The 21,910-nt window shown below is 36.2% G+C and overlaps 2 protein-coding genes and 1 non-coding gene across 4 annotated transcripts in view; 2 read left to right on the forward strand and 1 right to left on the reverse strand.

Annotated features, from left to right (window-relative positions):
- Nucleotides 1-18,218, forward strand: part of LOC134753331 (venom protease-like) — a 93,044-nt gene extending 74,826 nt beyond the window's left edge. The window contains exons 1-9 of one of the 2 annotated variants that reach the window (XM_063689193.1): nucleotides 5,111-5,465; nucleotides 7,925-8,012; nucleotides 8,857-8,976; nucleotides 10,322-10,392; nucleotides 10,607-10,767; nucleotides 11,484-11,678; nucleotides 13,494-13,683; nucleotides 16,814-16,977; nucleotides 18,011-18,218. In XM_063689193.1, coding sequence (XP_063545263.1) covers nucleotides 5,402-5,465; nucleotides 7,925-8,012; nucleotides 8,857-8,976; nucleotides 10,322-10,392; nucleotides 10,607-10,767; nucleotides 11,484-11,678; nucleotides 13,494-13,683; nucleotides 16,814-16,977; nucleotides 18,011-18,184 — 1,227 coding nt within the window. In that variant the 5' untranslated portion in view covers nucleotides 5,111-5,401 and the 3' untranslated portion in view covers nucleotides 18,185-18,218. Of the gene's footprint in view, nucleotides 1-5,110; nucleotides 5,466-7,924; nucleotides 8,013-8,856; nucleotides 8,977-10,321; nucleotides 10,393-10,606; nucleotides 10,768-11,483; nucleotides 11,679-13,493; nucleotides 13,684-16,813; nucleotides 16,978-18,010 lie in introns of those variants that run through there. The other variant, XM_063689194.1, reaches the window with a different exon arrangement.
- Trnav-uac (transfer RNA valine (anticodon UAC)) lies at nucleotides 2,420-2,492 on the forward strand. The gene has a single exon. It is a non-coding gene; the product is annotated as a tRNA-Val (tRNA).
- A 1,666-nt stretch (nucleotides 18,219-19,884) lies between the features above and the next one.
- LOC134753408 (transmembrane protein 267) lies at nucleotides 19,885-21,758 on the reverse strand. Its single transcript, XM_063689298.1, has 2 exons — nucleotides 21,371-21,758; nucleotides 19,885-20,796 (listed from the first exon to the last, which is right to left on the reverse strand). Exons 1-2 carry the CDS (start codon nucleotides 21,650-21,652, stop codon nucleotides 20,467-20,469), a joined length of 612 nt encoding a protein of 203 aa, XP_063545368.1. The 5' UTR covers nucleotides 21,653-21,758; the 3' UTR covers nucleotides 19,885-20,466.
- Between the last annotated feature and the right edge of the window lie 152 nt (nucleotides 21,759-21,910).

The raw sequence follows: 21,910 nt of genomic DNA on the forward strand, positions 1-21,910 counted from the left end.
ATATTTCCAATTTTTTATCGTGCAATAAAAGTTAAATTAAATAAATTGCTTATAATTAAAGCTGTATAGTAGGTATACAGAGTACAAAGTATGCATTATGTGAAACTTAAATTTTCATGTATAATTATTGCAACACAATAATTTAAAATACCTCACACTATAATTTAAAATTGCCAACTTTCTAATTGCCATTCCGACTTATTGACGTTAGTCACAACATTATAAATTATGTGTCTTTGCACATAAAAAGGGCCCATAATGCGATTAATGGAGTTATAATCAGCTGTTACCAACAAGTAGTTACCACTGGCCCCGCGGCCACTGGCCTAAAAATCCCCATAGTTACTACCAAAGTGAATTGGTATATTGGTAACAGCTGGGAATGACCCGATTAATTGGCGCTTAACCTACTTACTTCACTGGCTCAGTGACCCAAAAAGGATCTTGGCCTCCGACACGAGAGAGCGCCACTCTGCCCTATTCTGCGCCACTTCACGCTGTTGGATACTCCGTGGGCGGACAGTTCTTTAGGGCTTCGTCATCTGGTATCTTTTTTTTTGTCACAGGTGGAGGTAATCCTCATTGGATACTGCCGGCCCGGTATACGGCAGCATGCCCGACTCGGCTGCTCTGGAGATTTAGCCGCCTACGGACTAAACCCCTCCACCCTGTAAAGTGTTTTGTTGCCAGAAACTCGGCGCTATCGGTATACGCGTTGTTTCTGGGTGTGAAGTTGTGGTATCTGGGACATCTTCTCACAGCTCGTACCTCACCCTCCTCGAAGGCCGCAAAAATATGTGATACGCTCGTATCCTCCTGTCCCAGCTTTTTTTAAACGTCATAGTTCTAGAGGCCTCTTGTTAATTTTTTTGCACAATAAATATTTGCTGCCAGTCCTGAACAGACTATTTACAACTCTATGGACTGTCAGAATACCCTGCGCGAGCATTCAAATTTTAAAAGCATCTAAACATTTTGTACCGAAATACGTACTATCAGTGTTTATTACTTTAGTAATTTACTTAATGCTGGGACTGAAGATGACTTTTATTATGTACAAAAAAAAAATGATTTTATTTCAGGCAAGCACCCAACAAAATTTGGTACCGCAGGACTTAGGAGGTATTGACAAAAAAGATCGTGCCAGATACTTTTGCGGCCTACGTTGTGTAACATATTGTTACAGGTACCTTTTCACACGAAACCACACAATTTAAATGTTTCATGTTTATTGTATTTCAAAGTTTACTTCGAAATTAGCCTTTAGTCCAAACAAATAAGGCGCGCATGTGATTTTTTTTAATTAAAAAAATCTCAAGGAATCGTGAGGTAATGTTACTATTTCAAGGTCAATTAGGTTAGGTTCCTTCCGTACCTAATTATTGTATAGATATGTACACAAGAAGGTTGTGGTTTCTATATTTACCTATAAGAGTCTCCGGCAAGCTTGGCCTTATTTCACCTTCCCATACAAACGGAGTTCCGTTTTCATTTTAATACTACGTTTTGGATTGTAATGAAACTTTGCACATACAATGACATGAGGTATATCTAGGTCTGAAATTAGTTTATATAGCTCCAGTTTATAAAACCAAGCGAAATAGAGCAAACATACGTTTTGTATGAAAAACGTAAATTCAATGTATTTTTTTAACTATGGTATCTGAAGCTACATAAACTAAGTTCAGACATAGAAATACCTTATCCTATTGTAAGTACAAAGTTTCAGAGCAAACTAGCTACTCATTTTAAAATGAGAGCGGAACTACGTTTGTATGGAGAACCGACCTTGCCGGAGACCCATAAGTAGCCAGATTTACACATTGGGGTTAACCCAACCGCCGCCAATCTACTTTATTATATTATAACTGTGTATTTACAAAGTTTTATACAGTTTTTTTTACGATTTCGAGGTTGGTCCGGTAAAAGTTGCTCAGTATTACTTGGTATTACCTATAGACGATTTACCACGTAATTGCAGGTGACTAAATAAACACCCTGTATAAGTTAGTTTGTTGCAGATGTTTTTGGTATAAGCTTAAAATTTAAATGCGTTTTCAGAATACCATAAAAAAATCTAAATAAAATTCAGTCCAATCGTCAATATTACCGACCATAACAGATCGTCTTGAGACATTTTTCAAAATATTTAGATCACTACTACCCTAACAGCATTTATACGTCATAATGACGTCAAATAATACTAGTGAGTGAAACCGTAGTGATCTAAATATTTCATAACAGATTTCATTATATTCTTCACATTCTAGTAGGTAACAACATTAATGATGTCATCAAATTAATATTATCAAAATGAAAAGTACCATTATTATTTAGTGTTGTAATAATTTACCAAGTATGACGTAAATAGCTTTATGTATTCAAGTTAAGAATTGTAATTTCGCCATGTAGTCCAACTGGTTCCGTGGTGTAGTGGTTATCACATCTGCTTTACACGCAGAAGGCCGCCAGTTCGATCCTGGCCGGAATCATATGTTTTTACTTTTTTTGTTTATTTTTTACTTAACAATTTCTAGTTTTATTGAACTGACAATGCAAGAAGGGTAATGATTTCCTTTAAAAAAAAAGAACCAATAAGACTATCAAAATTGCAATTTTGTATTGGATTTCATAGTTTGAATCATTGTCAAAGAAAAGTCATAACCTTATTTCTCGGTGGCGGATGGGGGCGGGGAGGTATTAATTTTATTTGCTTAATTTACATAATTGTGGCAATAATTAGCTATTTGTCAGAGAACTTTAGCGATAATTAGCCAATATGAAAAAACGCAAAAAGAAAACATTTTAACTCATAGATTTTCCTTTTGATATTCAATCAGATAATAATTATTCATAATACAAAGCATAACAGAACTGCTTGTGTTATATCATATATTTTTTACCCATCATTACTACTTTTTGACAATATGTAATATCTGGCGCCATCTGTTATTGAATAGTTATATTTAGAACAAGAGTTCTAAAACGAGTGGATATTTAGTAAAAAATGATAAAAATGGCCATTATTTAATTTATCATTAACTTAACTTTAAATATATTTCGTTAATTAGCGTTTCTTCAGCACAACTAATTAACATAATTCATTTTCGCATTTTTACTTTAATTTATAAATTTGATTACAGCGCCATCTACCGATGAGTAGCGAAAGTTTTAAAAAGCTTACCTAACTCCGCTGACGAATTACGAGAATAGGAAGTTCCCATAAGTTAGGAGAATCGCGTGACGTTGCTTATCTTTTGCATCAGTGTCCTTCTACAGGGTGTATTTGTATGAAATTAGCATGCATTTGCCGACGGAATCGGTAACACGTTCAGGATTTATGTTAATAGCGATAGCTATAAAGCAAAAGGAGGTCACATTGTACGTTGCACGTGGTTGTACGAGGGTTTTGTATGAGTACAATCAAGTACAATATATGTCATTTAAGATAAACTAGCGACCCGCCCCGGCTTCGCACAGGTAGTTCAACTAATTTACACAAAACCTAATAGTTTAAGATCTCGTTCCCAGTCCTATATACACAGTCAACGCTATTATGTACTCCTTAATTGTCGTACTGTATCAGGTGAAGTACCTTGACACAATTTTAATGCAACATATGTAATACATACGATGTGGATGTACTTAATAAATAAAAATAAAATAAAAATAAACCTGTACAAATTATAAATATAAACCTTCTTCTTAAATCTATCCCTCTATCTATTAAAAAAAACCGCATCAAAATCCGTTGCGTAGACTTATATTGACCGGGATATAGACCGTGATTACCTTTTGTATTATTTGTGAGCTCCCGATATTTCGACGCAGTTACATACAAAATAATACAAAAGGTAATCACGGTCTATATCCCGGTCAATATAAGTCTAGTTAAACTAACCGTGAATCATTCAAAACTCTAATCCGTTGCGTAGTTTTAAAGATCTAAGCATACATAGGGATAGACGACAACAGCGGAAAACTACTTTGTTTTATACTATGTAGTTATTTGGTAGTGATTGACGGTGTTTCCTTCAATAAACATATCTACAGCAGCTTCTGTGGCAGCTTCCTCGCACAGCGCATTAGTATTGCAATTCAGCGGGGTAATGCTGCCAGCATCTACGGCACCTTACCGAGGGGTGAATTTTTATTTTTATTAAGGTTTAGGATAGGTAGTATATTTTAGTTACGTTTAGTTTATAAGTTTTGTTACTATATTTTTATTTAATTTTTTCCCATATCTACATACATTTCAAATATCTACACACGTTTCAAAAAAATAAAATATTAATTAAGTGATTCATTATTATGTCACTTTAAACAAACATAAGATATGTAACACTGCCAACCTTTCGTCATTAGAAATATAGTCGAAATTACATGTAAAGCGAATTAACTATTACATTTGATTACATCGAATCTCTTAAAGCATATGTGTAAAAAAACCGGCCAAGTCCAACAAGATGTTGTATGGAAAAATTTGGATGAGTGTAAAATACGTACCTAAGAGAAATTATAAATACGTAACATAATTCTATTATTCCAATAAAACAAACTTTTAAGAACGTGTGATGTGAATCAAACTGTTTAGCAGTTGTATAAGAATACAAATATGTATAAGAACAATTAGGAAGATAAAGGGTTTGAACTTAGAATGACGTGGTTAAGGCAGTAAGAAAACCACATGTGCCATTTTCAATCAAAAGGGTACTTATTGTCGGTTGACAATAAGGCGCTATTTCCATACAGCTTCAATTTGAAATCAACCTTATTGACAAAGCGACAAAGTGGTATCTTTTGGTTGAAAATGTCACAATATTTATTGGATTTCAGACTAAATACATACCTTAACCCTTATTATAAACATTTTAAAGTCTATATTCGTCCGATTCAATCTTATTGCGATATCTAAACCGGCTTATTGTAAAAAACATAAACAAGATCCGGTTTACGGTCAGCGCAAAAAGTTACTTCAATAGTGAAACGTCAGATTATCCAATAACATTCCAAAAAGATACTACATTTTGTCATAAATAGAAACATCTTCGACATACGATAGCCCGACAGTATGTGTCGTGTACCGACTTCAAAAACACGTTTTCCTTGTGGTCGCATAAATAAATAAACAAACACATTGATTCTTACATTTGAATGTAACTTAGCAGCATATTACTACGTGTTAAATCACTAAATAAATGTAAAATTTGTAAAAAAGTGATTTTTTAAACGCCAAAACGTTTTTCAGACCCAGTGATATTGAAATTTTGAAATCGATACTTTTGTTGTCAAGACCACAAAAATATAAAAAAAATTACACTAATTTAATTTGCAAGTTAAAGGGAACAAAAGGTAGTATAAAAATGTGTTAAAGTAAGGTTAAACTGAACTTTGTTTAGAAATGTTTGTTATTAAAATGCTGTTCATTTTGGCACTCGGTCGAAATGCTGTAACCGAAAGAAATGGTAAGTTTTGGATGAAGTAGAATTATATTGAGATGAAGAAGAAATTTACGATCAAATAAAAAATAAATTATATTTGTGACATGAAATAAAACTATGAAACGGATTATATCGCGTATATTGAATTTATAATACATCCCGACGTTTCGAACCCTTTACAGCATTCGTGGTCAACGGGTGACTGAGGAAAAACTACAAAGCGCAAAACGTCGGGATGTATTATAAATTCAATATACTCGATATATATAATCTGTTTTCATAGTTTTATTGCATGAGTATATAACTATCGCGGTAACCGAAGACAATATTATATATTTGTGACAGTTTTCGATTAACTCCAAGAGTGCTGTGCTAACTTTGATAGAGTTTAGGTATAATAATTAGCATTTTTCTTAGTACCTAAGTAGGTACCTAGGTATGCATAAATAGAGTGTTGTTCTTGGGTCCCAGTAACTTTAACATTCCTTAAGGGCCGGTACAGACGGACCCGATTGCAACTTGTATGAGAATTGCACGAAGTTAGAGTTGGCGTGCACGTTCGACGTATTGCCTCCCTGTCACACTTACGTACGAATTTACAAGTGCGACAGAGAGGCAACACGTCGAACGTGGTTCGCGGTAGACCCTCTGCTCCCATACAAATTGCAGTCGGGTTGCCGTCCGTCTGTATCGGCCCTTAGTTGTACAAAATTAATTTCTTCAAGACTCTGGTATTCTTTAGAGTAAGATGTATTATTATTACGTATTAGTAAATATAATTCAAGTTAGTTCCTATCTATACGTATAAAAACATATATTTCAATGTGCAAAATTAGTTTAACTAACTTAGCGGTTTCACTCACGTATTTTTAGTCACTCGCGCGAGTCGCGCGACATGTTATTGGAGTTTAAATTCGATTATTGCAAAATTAGTATTCAGAGTCCTTAACCTTTTAAGTGCCTACAGGAAAGGTTTTCGAATCAAATGACTATTAAGGAAAACATGACGAAGACCCAATTAAATGTTTCGAGTTTTATATCTTTATAAAAAAAAACAATCCGGAGAGGTATACTCTGATTTTAAAATCTGGTAAGGTTTTGATATTGATATGATACGATCGCTCGCTCTGTTTTGCGCACACGAAATGCACTGGTCAAAATGACCCTAGGTTGTATAACAAACACTAACAACTATGCAGGTATGATAGTACACATATTCGCATATCAGAGAAATGTTGTATTAGGTACTATAATCAAATAATCGAAATTAAATTGAAATTAAACTATCGTGAGAATTTCAAAATATTTAGATAACTACGGTTTCACTCACTATTATTTTTTGTCAATTTGGCGACATGTTTCGGACTCTTCGGGAGTCCTTCCTAGTCAAATGGCTAGAAAGACTTCGAATATTTAGAATAGATGGGGGCCTATTCGAGTCAAAAAAATTACATGGTCACTTTTGCTATGGTTTAACCCAAGAACAAAGACAAATTTTCCTGTTATCTTTATTTGTTACGTTTAGGTATCTATAGATGATGGATAATTCCCCTAGGCATGTCAATACACATCATAGTTAATAGTTTATGTTATGTAGGTATGTTCTAAGTATTTTGCACACGCCTGCAGTGCTGTGTAACTTAGTTAACATAAATATTTATGCAATAACGTAAGTTGCCTAGAATAGTTAAGTAGAATAGAATTATTGTATTAGTAACTGATGTTATTCGCTACGCTCGTGAGTCTATTATACATTTTTGGGTTTAAAGTTTTATTACTCATAAAAAACAAAAGTTCATTTACAATGAGCTTAAACTATAAACAATTTCATGCGTGGTGGTTTACAATTACATCCAGCTGAAGTGAGCTTAGAGTGCTTACTCCATACATAGATAAAAACCCAAAACTTATTAAATCACATTTAATAAAAACCGACCAAGTGCGAGTCGGACTCACACACGAAGGGTTCCGTACCATTAACTATAAAAACGGTCCCCCATCCAAGTACTGACCCCGCCCGACGTTGCTTAACTTCGGTCAAAAATCACGTTTGTTGTATGGAGCCCCACTTATTTCTCTATTTTATTCTGTTTTTAGTATTTGTTGTTATAGCGGCAACCGAAATACATCATCTGTGAAAATTTCAGCTGTCTAGCTATCACAGATCACGAGATACAGCCTGGTGACAGACAGACAGACGGACAGCGGAGTCTTAGTAATAGGGTCCCGTTTTTACCCTTTGGGTACGGAACCCTAAAAACGGGTCTATCGCGAATTTATTTTGTTACCTTTATTTAACTTACCCTATTACATATAAATTTTAACAAAGCTCGCTTAAAACTCATTATAAAGGGGGTCTCATCAATGCATGGAGTGAGCACTCTAACCTTACTTTTATTTCTCTATGGCACGGATTAAAATTCTAATTTGGTCTGTTGTTACGAAAATAGGTAAGTTATTATTATTTATAACTTTGTTTGTAGTAGGCGATCAGTGTGTGGACCAATACACCAACACAGTAGGACGGTGCGCGCCGGCTCAACAATGCGAATCTGCCAGACAAGACTTTCAGTAAGTTATGCTTTCTGATTACTTTTTAGGGTTCCGTACCCAAAGGGTTTTACGTCAGGCCGGCCATCTTGTTTCTATTTTTTTAAGACCATTTTTTGTACTTTCTGCCAACTTGCGGTTTTTAGGGTTCTGTGGTGGGTAAAAACGGGACCTTATTACTAAGACTCCACTGTCCGTCTGTCTGTCTGTCTGTCCGTCCGTCAGTCTGTCTGTCACCAGGCTGTATCTCATGAACTGTGATGGCTACACAGTTGAAATTTTCACAGATGATGTATTTCTGTTGCCGCTATAACAACAAATACTAAAAATAGAATAAAATAAATATTTAAGCGGGGCTCCCATACAACAAACGTGATTTATGCCGTTTTCTGCATAATGGTACGGAACCCTTTGTGCGCGAGTCCGACTCACGCTTTGCCGGTTTTTATTCTACTAAATCACGTGGGACCTAGAACAAAACTGCTAAACAGGCAAGCCGTTGGAAATAAAGTTCTAGAGACGCCTCGCCGTTATTAAGCGGTAGATAGTGTTGATCCATTTCAGGTTCAAGCTCTAAATAAAAGTAAACTCTAAATGGCTCAACAATTAAAGTCCGTGACTGTACTATAGGTATATATAAAATAAATAAGAGATTCGAAGATGCGTGTGAATTCCCCAAGTCGCGAACTAGCGTCCATTTTGTACAATCATAAATCATAAATTATTTATTTGCAGGTAGGCTCTGCTACTCACAACAACCGTTAGCAATTGAAAACTCCTTTAAAAGTTCACCGTACTCAGCAGCGGTACATAGGTTTATGATTGTGATGATGATTATTCTAAAAAGATTTTTAATACATTTCAGACAAAACGGCATAAGGCCGACATTCTGCTCACAATCGTTCGAGAGCGCCATAGTTTGCTGCAGAGATGGCAACAACATATTCCAAACGGCGCCACCGCAAGTGGTACAGAAGAATGGGGAGTAAGTTAATCATTTTACAGTACATATGGTGTTACTTTACCGCACCAGTGCGATAATAAGCTCATTACGCAACTATGTCGAAAATTGAAAGGGCCATATGTACTGTAAAACGTTGTACGATACATGTGCGAATAGGTGATTAGCAACTCGTGTCGACTTAAAACACTCTCACTTAAAACACGAGATAGACCGATAAGTCTGCAAACATTTTGATAGCACACGTAGTGCAAGTGTTATTTTAAACGTCAAGCCTATGAAATTATGTCGTATAGATAACCCTTGCACTGCGTATGCTATCAAAATCGTTGCAGACTTTCCTTGGTCTAACTCTAGTACCCCAGGGGGCTCATTTCTCGAACGGTATTAGACTAATACAAATACAAATACAAATAATTTATTAATAACACCAAGTTACATGTCAGGTACGTGCGTACATTCTATAATATCGCATTTTAAAATTAATTACATAGGTAGTACATTATTTGTTCTGATTATACACATAAAACATTCAAACAGTGACTAGATAATTATATATTAGGCAGTTCATAGAACTCGCTTATGGAGTAAAAGGTGTGACTAAGAAGCCACTTGCGTAATCTAGACTTGAAGACCACCGTAGAAGTTGCATCTTTTTTTATTACGTCAGGCAGTCTGTTATACACCGACGGGCCCGAGATGTATACCGACCTTACCGACTTACTGAGCTTATGAGCGGGGGTGACGAGGAGATGGGCAAGCTTATTGTAATATGTCATTATTAGTCCACGAACTGTCAAATCGTATGGGTTACCATGGCAACAATAATATTATTTATTTTATTTTAAACTTTATTGCACAAAAACTAGTACAGACATTCTCTACCAGTCAACCATAGGGCAAAACAGAAATTCTCGAATGTGGGTGCAGTGTGAAAAATTATTCGGAAAACAATTTTTTAACAATGATACTCGTTTAGACTAGACTAATACATTACGGAGTTATATCTATCTTTGCTAATACCAATCGAGAAATGGGCCCCAGATATTCTATATTAGTATTTTTTCTAGCAATCGGGTTGTACCTTGGTTTTATTCACACTCATTTGGATTTGCTTTATTTTCCACATAAAATAACCACAAATAAATAGCTGTCGCCCACTGTATTTCCGAACAGGCAGCAGCAGAAGTTGCTAAGCGGGTGAGGTGTTCAAAATTACCTTGACACGCTCTTATTCTCTTAACAATAAAGTCGCGTCAAGATCATTTTGAACACCTCGCTCGCTTAGCAATTTCTGGAGGAGTTGCAGGTAGGTGTCCATGGGTGACGTTGCTGGTGATAATTGCTTACCATTTTACTTACTCTGCAGCAGGCCTGTTTGGGGCACAGCTGATGGCAGCAGCAACGGCCAAACAGATACAAGACGAGTCAGTCAGAGAAGTAAGTACCTATCATTGAGATGATTAATGAATTGCCTGTTAATTGTTGTAAGTAATTAAGCATATGCTCAAATTGAATGATTGCCATTAGACTTTATCCAGGCGCTACACTTACTTTAGCTGCTGTCACTAATTCCACGCAGGCGAAGTCGCGGGCTAAAGCTAGTTTATAATAATCGTACTTAGTGCCAGGCAATAAACTATCTTATTTTCAGAGTGTGATGAATACAGCAAGTCCGTAGTCCAGACCTTCAGTTTCCTGCCCCTAGTCCCGGACCCAGAGACGGTCTCCATATCTGCGCCAAAATGCGACTACGGCAAAGTAGAGCTGATTGTTGGTGGAGAGAACGCTCAGCTCGGGGAGTTCCCGCATATGGTACGTGCTACTCGGCGATAGATGGCAGCAGTATATAGTATAAAAAATTGGATCCCAAAGCTATATAGTGATATCAAGTGATATCTTTTAACTTTCTCAAAGGGCTCGCTAGATGACACCAAAGAGAATAAAGTTGACATAGAGTGTCGAGTAGCAGTACTGATAATTCCGCTACTTGACGCTAGATGTCGACTACGAAAATAATAGTCGTTTTGGTAACAAAACTGATGTATGGAGTGAGCACTCTCTACATAATTCTCTTTGATGACTGACAATTTCATTGTTATTAGGCATGTTTCTGCTCTAGAGCACTGTACTTTCTAAGTACGTTTTTTCTTTTTTTTTAATGATAATAAATATTTTATTTTATTTTAAATGGATTTGTTGTACAATTTCCATTCTGATACCTAAATAACTCCCTACAAATAACTCATTTTTACCTAATTTATTAATAAAAAGTACCCTCAAGAAATACTACTGAAGTTAATACTTAGCCGTGTTTTTTTAAATGCATATTTTACTTTTCTCTTATTCGGAATGACAGTACTACTCTATCCGTTATATCCTCTTTGCTGTAGCTGATCGTGAGTTTGTGTTCACCTGCGTTGTGCAAATAAAAAATATGGTCTCTAAATAAAGAAACCTAGAACCTAAAAAATTAAGTTTTTTCTTTATCCGCACAGTGGACAACTAGTTTCTTATTATTCTTGTTCCAGGCGGCTATAGGCTGGGTGAACTTCGAGGACTCATACTCCTTCAATTGCGGAGGTAGCCTCATAAGTCCCCGCTGGGTGCTCACTGCTGGACACTGCACTAGGGACCCTCGGGCTAGGGACCCCAATCCGGCCATTGTCAGGCTAGGGGATCAGAATATTGACCCTAGCGTACAAGACGGAGCCACTCCTGTGGAGGTATCTCTTGATTTGTAATTATTATTTGAGGTTTAAAAATTGCGATTAATTTTATAATTTATGATTTATTTATTTGGGAAACATACAGGACATAATAATACAATAAGGTAAAAGATATAGTTAGAACATAGGCCAAAAGAGTTTCCACATAGGTAATACAAAATACCTTTGCTCCGAAAAAAGAAAGTACAATTATTAGGTAGGTATTTTAAATTTAAAAGTTGAATTTAACAGTAACATTTAGTAAATATTCCACGAGCACAATTCAAAATATAACAAGCATAATTTAGAATTTGGAAAATAACAAGCACAATTTTCAATTTAGAATTTGAAACATCAAATAGGTACAATTACAATAACAATCATAACAATACAACACAAAATTACAGTTTTATTGCAAGCTACGAGCTACAAGTATGTAAGGTTATGTTTAAGCTTAATTGTGTTATGCATGCTAGTTATGCAAGTTATGCTTAAGTTTTTCTTACTGACAATACTCATAACCTCTTTGTTAAACAAACAATCTGAGCCAGGTACGGGATTCTCAACTCTAGTTACCCTAAATTTATCCAAACCCTGAATCCGAATTGAGAGTCAAATAAAGAAATAGATGAATAATTCCTGGCAAAAACTAAAAACCTCGGGTAGAGTCATTATGACATTGTACCGATTTGAAAGCGACAGACTGTGGAAGTAATGTAATCAATCAAACATTTATTTATTTTCAAAAATACAGTATCAAAATGTGTTAAAAGTATTCAGGTACAAGCAAGCGTGCAAATATAAAGTCAATTCTAAGCATGCAAATAGTAACAAAATTGAAATTAAGACATTAAAACAAATAATTAGAAAAAGTCAGTTAGTAGCCATAAAGTTATTAAAAATTATCAAGAGATAAAATAATTATAATGGGTTGCTAGGTTCCATAGAAAAACCTGTGCTAGGTTCCTACTATCAACAGGTCCCCGCTAGATACCGCTGAGAACTGCACTAGGAAATAACCCGGCCATAGTCCGGTTGGGGGATCAGAATATCAATGAGGATATAATAACATAGAGCGGTACTGTCATAGTAAATTTTGTAACCACTGTAAATTCACTGCCATCTATCGACATACTTTGAAACTAAAAATGAAGATTTATAAAAATACGTTATAATGTATTTAAATATGGATAAATGATTTTTTTATTTGCATTAATTATTTTTATATGATTTTGACCCATGTTCCTTCACTGATATGCGTTAAAATTATAAATAACAAACGAAACCATCAACGCCCTCTATACGAGAGTAGGCCAAAACTAGTGGCGCCATCTGATCGAGAATAAAATTTTCGTGATTTTTCAAGGCACGTTTTTTCCTTAGACTGTATCCATCTATAACGAAGTTATATCTATCTTTGAGAATATATTATTGATCTTATTTAAGGTGCAAGAGGGGGCCACTCCGGTGGAGGGTATATTTGGATTTTCAATTCTTTTTGTGAGGTTTTAGAAAATTATTACAGTTTGTCGTACACTCTTACGTACTTTTACCTGGACGAAGCCGCTTGTGCCCTTCTAAACTCTGATTTATAATTAAATTCCAATAATCTAACCTCACTTTTTCTCTTTTCCATGTTTTAAGAAACTAAACAAAGCTAAAAGGATACATGGTATATTTATTTTAAATGCTTGAGTATGCAAAAGGGAAATTTGAGTTTACTTCTTTACATATTTTCCATTATTACGAAAGAAAAAGGATCTGAGTGAGGTTAGTTTTTTGGAATTTAATTACAAATCAGAGTATATAAATAACGTCGTGTTTCGTTCTCAGGTCCCCATAAAACGAATCGTGAAGCATCCCGAACACAAGCCACCCCGGCGCTACAACGACATCGCCCTACTAGAATTAGCGACAGACGTGGATTTCAGCAACACAATACGCCCGGCGTGTCTCTGGCAGAGAAACGATTTTGACAGATATACTAAGGCACTAGCCACGGGTTGGGGGGTTATCGACGTCAGTGAGTATGCTGATAGTTGTTCTGTATAAAATCCTAATTTCACAAAGGCTGCCGGTCTTAGAACTAGGTACAGACGTCCAGTAACACAGTCCGGCCCGTTGCTCTGGCAGAGGAACGACATTAACAATTATCAAAGATAGATATAACTCCGTAATAGATGGATACAGTCTAAGGAAAAAACGTGCCTCGAAAATCACGAAAATTTGATTATCGATCAGATGGCGCCAGTACCTTTGGCCTACTCTCGTATAGAGGGCGTTGACGGTTTCGTTTGTTATTTAACAATTTTAACGCATATCAGTGAAAGAACATGGGTCAAAATCATAAACTTAATTAATGCAAAAAAAAAACATTTATCCATATTTAAATATATTTTATCGTATTTTTATAAATTTTCATTTTTAGTTTTAATGTGTGTCGATAGATGGCAGTGAATTTACTGTGGTTACAAAATTTACTATGACAGTACCGCTCTATAATATTATATCCTCTTTGCAATTATACAAAACCATTGCAATGGGATCGTTTCGAACCCTATACAGCGTTCGTGGTCAACGGGTGACTCACCACAACCGGGATGTATAAATTCAATATACGCGATAAGTATAATCCCCAACAAAAACGGTAAATGAGAACTATAATCAATTCTACAACGCGATCAACAATATATTGAACCTATGTATACCTAAAATCAAAATTAAAATCAAAACAAAATCTAAAAAGGCATGGTTGACCAAAGGTATTAGACAATCGTGCAAACATAAAAGATTACTAAAAGTATTTATATCCAAAGCTAACAATGAAATTCTAAATCAACACTATAAGCAATATGAGAAAACATTAAAAAAAGCTGTAATAACGTCTAAAAGGCTGCACAATATAGAAATGATAAAAAAATCTGATAATATAATAAAGTCAATGTGGTATGTAGTAAAAAGTGAAACCAATAAATTAAATAAAAAAAATCGAAATAATATTAAATTAAAAACTCAAAATAGAGTCATAGAAGATCCGAAAGCAATCGCTAACACGTTCAATAGCTTTTTCTTGTCTGTCGGAAATCAAGCATTACCCTCGACGGGCAGACCAGTAATATCGACAACTAAAAACTCAATGTACTTACGACCCGTATCAGAACTCGAAGTTAAGAATATAATAAAAAACTTAAAAAACAAACGAAGCTATGGATACGATGAATTGCCACCTTACTTAATTAGACAATGTGCAGATATACTTTCAGGGCCCTTAGCGCTACTGATAAACCAATCATTCGCGGAAGGTGTTGTTCCGGACGCGGTAAAAATTTCAGTAATAAAACCCGTCCACAAAAAGGGTAATAAAAGTGACTGCAATAATTATCGACCAATAGCGCTTTTATCGACCTTTTCAAAAATATTCGAAACCGCGATGTCGAGGCGAGTCTACTCCTTTTGCGAGAAATTTGACATCTTTAACGATGCTCAATACGGCTTCCGAGAGAAGCGATCTACAACCCTAGCAGTGTACAAGTTTGTTCGAGAAGTACTAAATATAATTAACGAAAGAAAATACGCTATAGGCGTTTTATTAGATATGAGCAAGGCTTACGACCGAGTTAAGTATAATATATTATTAAAAAAACTAAAAGATATAGGCATAAGAGGAAATGCTCATGACTGGTTTTCCTCATACCTTTCAAACCGTGTACAATATGTCGAAATAGAGCATCACAATCACAACACTGATACAATAAACTATGTCCAATCACAAATAACAAAAGTAAACCAATCGATACCCCAGGGAAGTGTCCTTGGGTGTATTTTATTCCTTATCTACATAAATGATTTGCCCAAAATAATAAATAGCCCATGTACCTTGTTTGCTGACGATATTTCTTTTGTTATATCGTGCGAAAACGAACAAAACTTGAACAGTGATCTAAACTCTACCCTAAAAGAAGTTGTAACCTGGCTCAGCGACCACAACTTACAAGTTAATTACGAAAAAACTAAAATTATACAATTTAAACCTTTCCAAAAGCGAACATTAAACATTAATTACTCTTACAACAATAATAAAATAGAATCAATAAGTTCAACGGTATTCTTGGGTGTTAACATAGACTCAGCCCTTAACTGGAAAGATCACATAAATAAAATAAGTAGCAAATTAAGTAGCTTCATTTACGCACTATATCACCTAAAAAAATGTACTGACATAAAAATAGCCACAAATGCATACTACGCCTATGCTCACTCTTGGTTACAATATGGAATTATACTGTGGGGTAATAGTCCAAGTGTGAACAATCTTTTTTTATTACAAAAACACTGCGTTAGGATCCTTGTGAACATTCATCAACTGGAAAGCTGCAAACCTCACTTCATAAAGTTAAGAATCCTGACCTTAATCTCCATGTACATACTGGAAGTGTGTCTATTCGTAAAGAATAATGAAAACCTCTTTCCCCAATACTCGCGATCGGCTAACCTAAGACCTAAAACTAGACTAGCCACACCAAATTCTACTTTGCAGATGATCCATAAAGGCCCCTTTGGCATGGCCATAAAAATATATAATAAAATCCCAAACGAAATAAAAGAAATAAATAATTATAGTAACTTTAAAAATGCATTAAAAACTTACCTAGTAAAAAAAGCATACTACACATTAAATGATTTTTTTTAACGATAATATGGACTAATAACGTTACCGGCACCGATAAAAGTTTGAAAAAAGGTTACAAGAGTGACCATTATAAATTGTACACTAGTCTTTAGGAATTGGCTTATGCCTATGATGCATGTTATGTCATAAGTTAGTGTTAAGTATATTGCTATACCCTTACAGGGTTCATGTAGAACTGTATTAAATAGTTTTAAGAACTGTATACTAATATGAGTGCAATAAACAATTCTAATTCTAATTCTAATTCAAATAAATAAATCATATCGTTCATGTGTTGTTCCTGGTATATATGCATAAGTTGCATAACAATTAAATCTTATTAAGCCACTAGCAACCCGCTTCGGCTTCGCACGGGTAGTAATTAAGTAATTATACACCTATAAATAAACCTGAATGACATCCTACCTGCGATGACAAGATGAACAGGACTTGTTCTTGAATCTGAACCACACTATTTTCACAGATACGAAGGAGACATCAAAAGAGCTCCAAAAAGTGTCCATCTCACTGCTGGACAACGCATACTGTGATCAGCTGCTTGCCAACTCGAGGAACAGAAACTGGCAAGGATTCTCGCCCTCGCAAATGTGTGCGGGAGAGCTGCGCGGGGGAAGGGACACGTGTCAGGTATAGTACAAGACTTCGAGACACATACTTATTAGAGTTCCGTACCTAAAGGTTAAAAACGGGACCCTATTACTAAGACTCTGTCCGATTGTCTGTCACCAGGCTGTATCTCATGAACCGTATATAACACTATATAGTATATATAACGCTATAACAACAAATACTAAAAACAGAATAAAGTAAATAATTAACTGGGGCTCCCATACAACAAACGTGATTTTTTGCCGTTTTTTGCGTACCACGGAACCCTTCGTGCGCGAGTCCGACTCGCGCTTGGCCGGTTTTATTCATATTCCGTTTACCTACTTGCATTTTGTGACTCACGTTAGAACGGTCCGGGTCCGTACCGTTTTCTATTATGGGTGATCGGTGGTCACGTGATGTTTGCTGTAGGTAACGACGTGTCGGACGCCTCGGCCCGGACCCAGACCGTTCCTTATCATATTAGAACTTAAGTATTGTATTTACATGAACTACGATTTGCAATTACTCTTTTATCTCATTCATACCAAAGATATATATAACGCCGTAATCAATGGATACAGTCTAAGGAAAAAACGTGCCTCGAAAATCACGAAAATTTGATTTTCGATCAGAGGGCGCCACTACCTTTGGCCTACTCTCGCATAGAGGGCGTTGACGGTTTCGTTTGTTATTTAACAATTTTAACGCATATCAGTAAAAGAACATCGGTCAAAATCATATAAAATACTTAATGCAAATAAAAAAAAAATATCCATATTTAAATACATTTTATCCACTTTATCGTATTTTTATAAATTTTTGGTTTTAAAGTGTGTCGATAGATGGCAGTGAATTTACTGTGGTTACAAAATTTACTATGACAGTACCGCTCTATCCTATTAAGGGGGCCACTGACTATCAGTCCGCCGGACGATATCGGCCTGTCAGTTAGAACCAAAATTTGACAGTTCTGAACAACTGACAGGCCGATATCGTCCGGCGAACTGATAGTCAGTGGGCCCCTTTATATCCTCTTTGTTCATACCTACTTATTCCATGTCTAATACAGGGTGACTCAGGAGCCCCACTGCAGGTGGCGTCCCGTGACAACCAGTGCATATTCCACGTGGTGGGCGTGACGTCATTCGGCGCGCAGTGCGCGCGCAGCGGCCGCCCCGCCGTCTACACGCGCGTCGCCAGCTATCTGGACTGGATAGAGAGCGTTGTCTGGCCTAATCAGTAGCGAAAGAAACTACACATCACGTTTTAGAATATTAAAGTATGTAGCACAATTTTGTGTTTTAATTTTTCTTTATTTTGGCTCTTTCTCCCTTAGTGATCATAATTCTGTTTGATGAGCTTAGCACCTAGTGTTAGTAAATAGTTCTAGTTATAGTTCTAAGATACCCTCCGGCCCGGGGTGCCACAGAAAACCAGCGCTGTGGTATTTATTTATCACAGAGCATATGCTGAGTGGCGTCCTTTTGTAACCACTATAGCGGCGCCAAAATTTGTTGTTATTCATTAACACTTACCTTACTCCTTTTTCTATAACTACCATTGTACCTAGCTTTAAGTGTTTAGTGAGTAAGTTCTTTTTTTGTAACTGAGGTGGCGCTGTTTGTAGAAGGTCTTTACAATAAATGTCTTTTCTTTCTTTCTTAAATTAGTAACTAGTATTTAGTACCCTAAGAGTAGTTTATTAAATGTAGTATACACGTGTGTGTGTGTTTAGTGTGTAGTGTAGTAGTGTTATATTTCTATTACATGTTTTAGTGAGAGCTGTTAAGGAAATAAGTTAATGTCATTAATGTGTATTTGTAAACTCATCTCCTGCTCACTTATTTCTGTTTGCTTTCCAAAAAAATAAAATAAAATTCGAATTGACCACCGAAGGCACGCCTCCACACTCCATTGCACTCTGTCGAACCAAGCTTACTTTCTCCATTTTACCTATTCATTCATTCCTTTATAAAACATAGTTTTACATGTCAAATACAGTATTTCATATTTACAACTATTTATAAGTTACATAGCACGCATATATATATACGTGGGCTAGTAGAAGACAGATATCAGTCGCGATCTCAAGCCCTGAAGCCAGGGCCTGACTTAGAGTTCTGACCGCCCTAGTATAGGCTGACTATGTATATCCGCCCCCCGCTTGTCTCAACTCAGAGCCACCGCCGCGCCCCCTTGGTCCTTGCGCCCTAGGCTTTAGCCTGTGGGTAAATCAGGCCCTGCCTGAAGCAAAAATAGTCGCGGCAAGCGAAGCAGCCCGAGAAATATAGTCTGGCTACACGGCACTGTGTTCAGCTTGTATTAAGGTTATAAAAGTAAATTATATAATTTAGTGTGAAAATGCGTGAAATAGTGCATGTGCAGGCTTTTTAGTGTTCCGTGCAAACAAAATTTTGCACGGAACACTAAAAAGTAGGAAAGCGGACCCCGTAACAGTACGGGACAAACGCTAGGAGAATAAATAGGATAATGATGAAGGCTTACAATAAAAGAGAAATAAAAGTGACATATCTATTTAATCTATTAACTACAATTGACTGTATTACGCTTAATGTATTGTAATCTATTTTTGAAGTGTGACTTCCCTTACGCGTTATTTATTTATTTTAAACTTCATTGCACATCAAACAAACAGTACAAAAGGCGGACTTAATGCCTTCTCTACCAGTCAACCATAGGACCAAACAGGTTTTTTTTTTACAACTTCCTTGTAAATGAAGATACCAAAATACCTGCGACTAGCACAGTGCTTACACCGGTTCTTAAAGTGGTCTGCGTATTTGTAAAGCGATTAACTCTTTTCGAAGATTTAAAAAAAAAATTACATTGTTACGTAACGCCTTGTTCCAACCACCCCTCCCGCCCTCGCATCGTAACGTTTTACAAGACCGACCGACCCCCCCCCCCCCCCCCCAATAGCGTTACGTAATATTGGAACGGTCCCTTATTGACTTGAGTTAGTGCTTCTGGGCATTTTTCGCAACTCAACAACTATTGTGCCTATTTTGCGTGAAACGAGGTAGCGCTACTCTAACCCCCCAGCTCCTCCGTGAAGCCTAGCAATGTTTTTAGGTTGCCAACTGCCTCTTTTAGTGTGTACGGAGTTCCTAGGTATTTGCTCCTGTATACTTCTACCTGTTTGCAGTCTAGGAGAATGTGTTTTGTTGTTTCTTCTTCCATGCACGCTCTGCACATGGGGCTGTCTGTTTTTCCCATATTGTGGAGGTGTTTGTTTAGTGTGTTATGTCTTATGTCCTGTAATTAATCCTACTATTTTGCGTAGTTGGTGTCTGGGTGTTTTCAGTAGCATTTTGGTGAGTTTGTAGTTCAGTTCCGGTAAAATATCCTTGGTCTGCCTGCATGTGTCCTGTTGTTGAGTTTATTTCACATAGGTATTAACTTGCAAATAGTTGGTCACCCCCTCACAATTTTTATTTTTCATGTGGTGTCTTATCACTGTGCTCTAAAATAAATTTCTATCATTTGGTTATATAAAAGAGAGTATTACACCACCATATATTCTACACTAGTTTCCTTCATTAACATAGGCCTCCAATGCCTGCTTAACATCCCAAATAGATGCGGCAACACCACTGTTAAACACACATACATATACTTAGTCAGCGGAGATGTATGTCCGAATGGATACACCCAGAGTCCTCTCCGGTTCGCATCTCGTATGTGGTGGCTTGTGTAAGCTAGCATGAGCATCCAAGTTATAATGTATATGTTTAGTTTTTTATATACGTAGCTGTAGATTAGGAGAGGTATTGTGATGAGGAGCCAGAAGGTGGTGCAGTGGAATATGCCTCGCTGCTTGAGGGTGGTGAGATCCTAAAAAAAACAAGAATTTTATACTATGCCTTTCTGTTGAGAAATTGTAAAGTAAGCGCTTGGTAATATGGCACCTGAAATATTCCCTCTATGCAGATTCTTGGGACTGCCAAATTATTGTAATTAATTTATTCAAAAAAATCTACATATCAAATGCAACCACTGTAATACCGTGTTCAGTGTGTAAACTGACGGACAATAGAGACCTGATTCTCTAAATGCTGGATTACTGGGTGACTGGGATGATAATTGCCGGAATACCGAGTCTAATAGAATAGAATAGAATTTCATTTAATCAAGTAGGATTTTACAATCTCTTTTGAATCAATAATCAATACAACCAAAATATACAAAATCAAAGATTTAAAGTGCAATTAGAAGGTTTCTCACGTTAGTGAATGTTAATCATGTGAGTCTCCTTATCTTAAGGTAGTAAATTCCTTTTACCTAATATTGCATCATTTTCTAAAATACATATATTGCCGATATCAGTAACAAGTGCGGTCTAATAATTGATACTGGAGTAAAAGTGCTACTACGATCAATAAATTTGTAATTCTACACGTTATCTTACCTTCCAATGTAGAGATCGGGCCACCATCACATGATCTATGTCGATAAAACTAGATATAAACGTACAAAATATAACGTTAATCAGCTTTGCGTGGCCCATGCCACTAGTCTCATGACTGAAGAACACCAATGAAGACAGGAATCCTATAGTAGCGTGAACAGCACCGTCCGAAAAGGCCCTAAACACTTGCGAAGAAGAAAACTTTGATTTGAACACTATATAGTCTCCTATGCACGGCGTAGAACATAATAGTAAGGTTAGGACGATTTTCGCGTATTTCATGATTATTTTTTGTAAAGTTCAAGCCATTTGGATATTTGTTATTTTGTTACAAGGTTTTTTTACAGGAATTTGGTTTGTTTACGATGTTATGTTATCAAAAATGACGTTATTGACATTTCGAATTTCGATGAATCAAATGATGAGATGTCAAACACGTTCAGAAACGTTACACAATTCAATGGATGGGTTGCATGGGTTTTTTTAATATAGTTTGGCAAACCCAATTTGTCAGTAAATAAGAATAAAAAAAAGGTTTTT

Source organism: Cydia strobilella, chromosome 26, assembly GCF_947568885.1.
Source record: "Cydia strobilella chromosome 26, ilCydStro3.1, whole genome shotgun sequence".
Lineage (NCBI taxonomy): Eukaryota > Metazoa > Arthropoda > Insecta > Lepidoptera > Tortricidae > Cydia > Cydia strobilella.

Excerpts from the sequence above, each read along its gene's own strand:
- LOC134753408 (XM_063689298.1), bottom strand. The coding sequence starts at position 21,652 with ATGAAATACGCGAAAATCGTCCTAACCTTACTATTATGTTCTACGCCG. Across the intron at positions 20,797-21,370 it reads CCCGATCTCTACATTGGAAG|GATCTCACCACCCTCAAGCA; the intron begins GTAAGATAACGT and ends TGTTTTTTTTAG.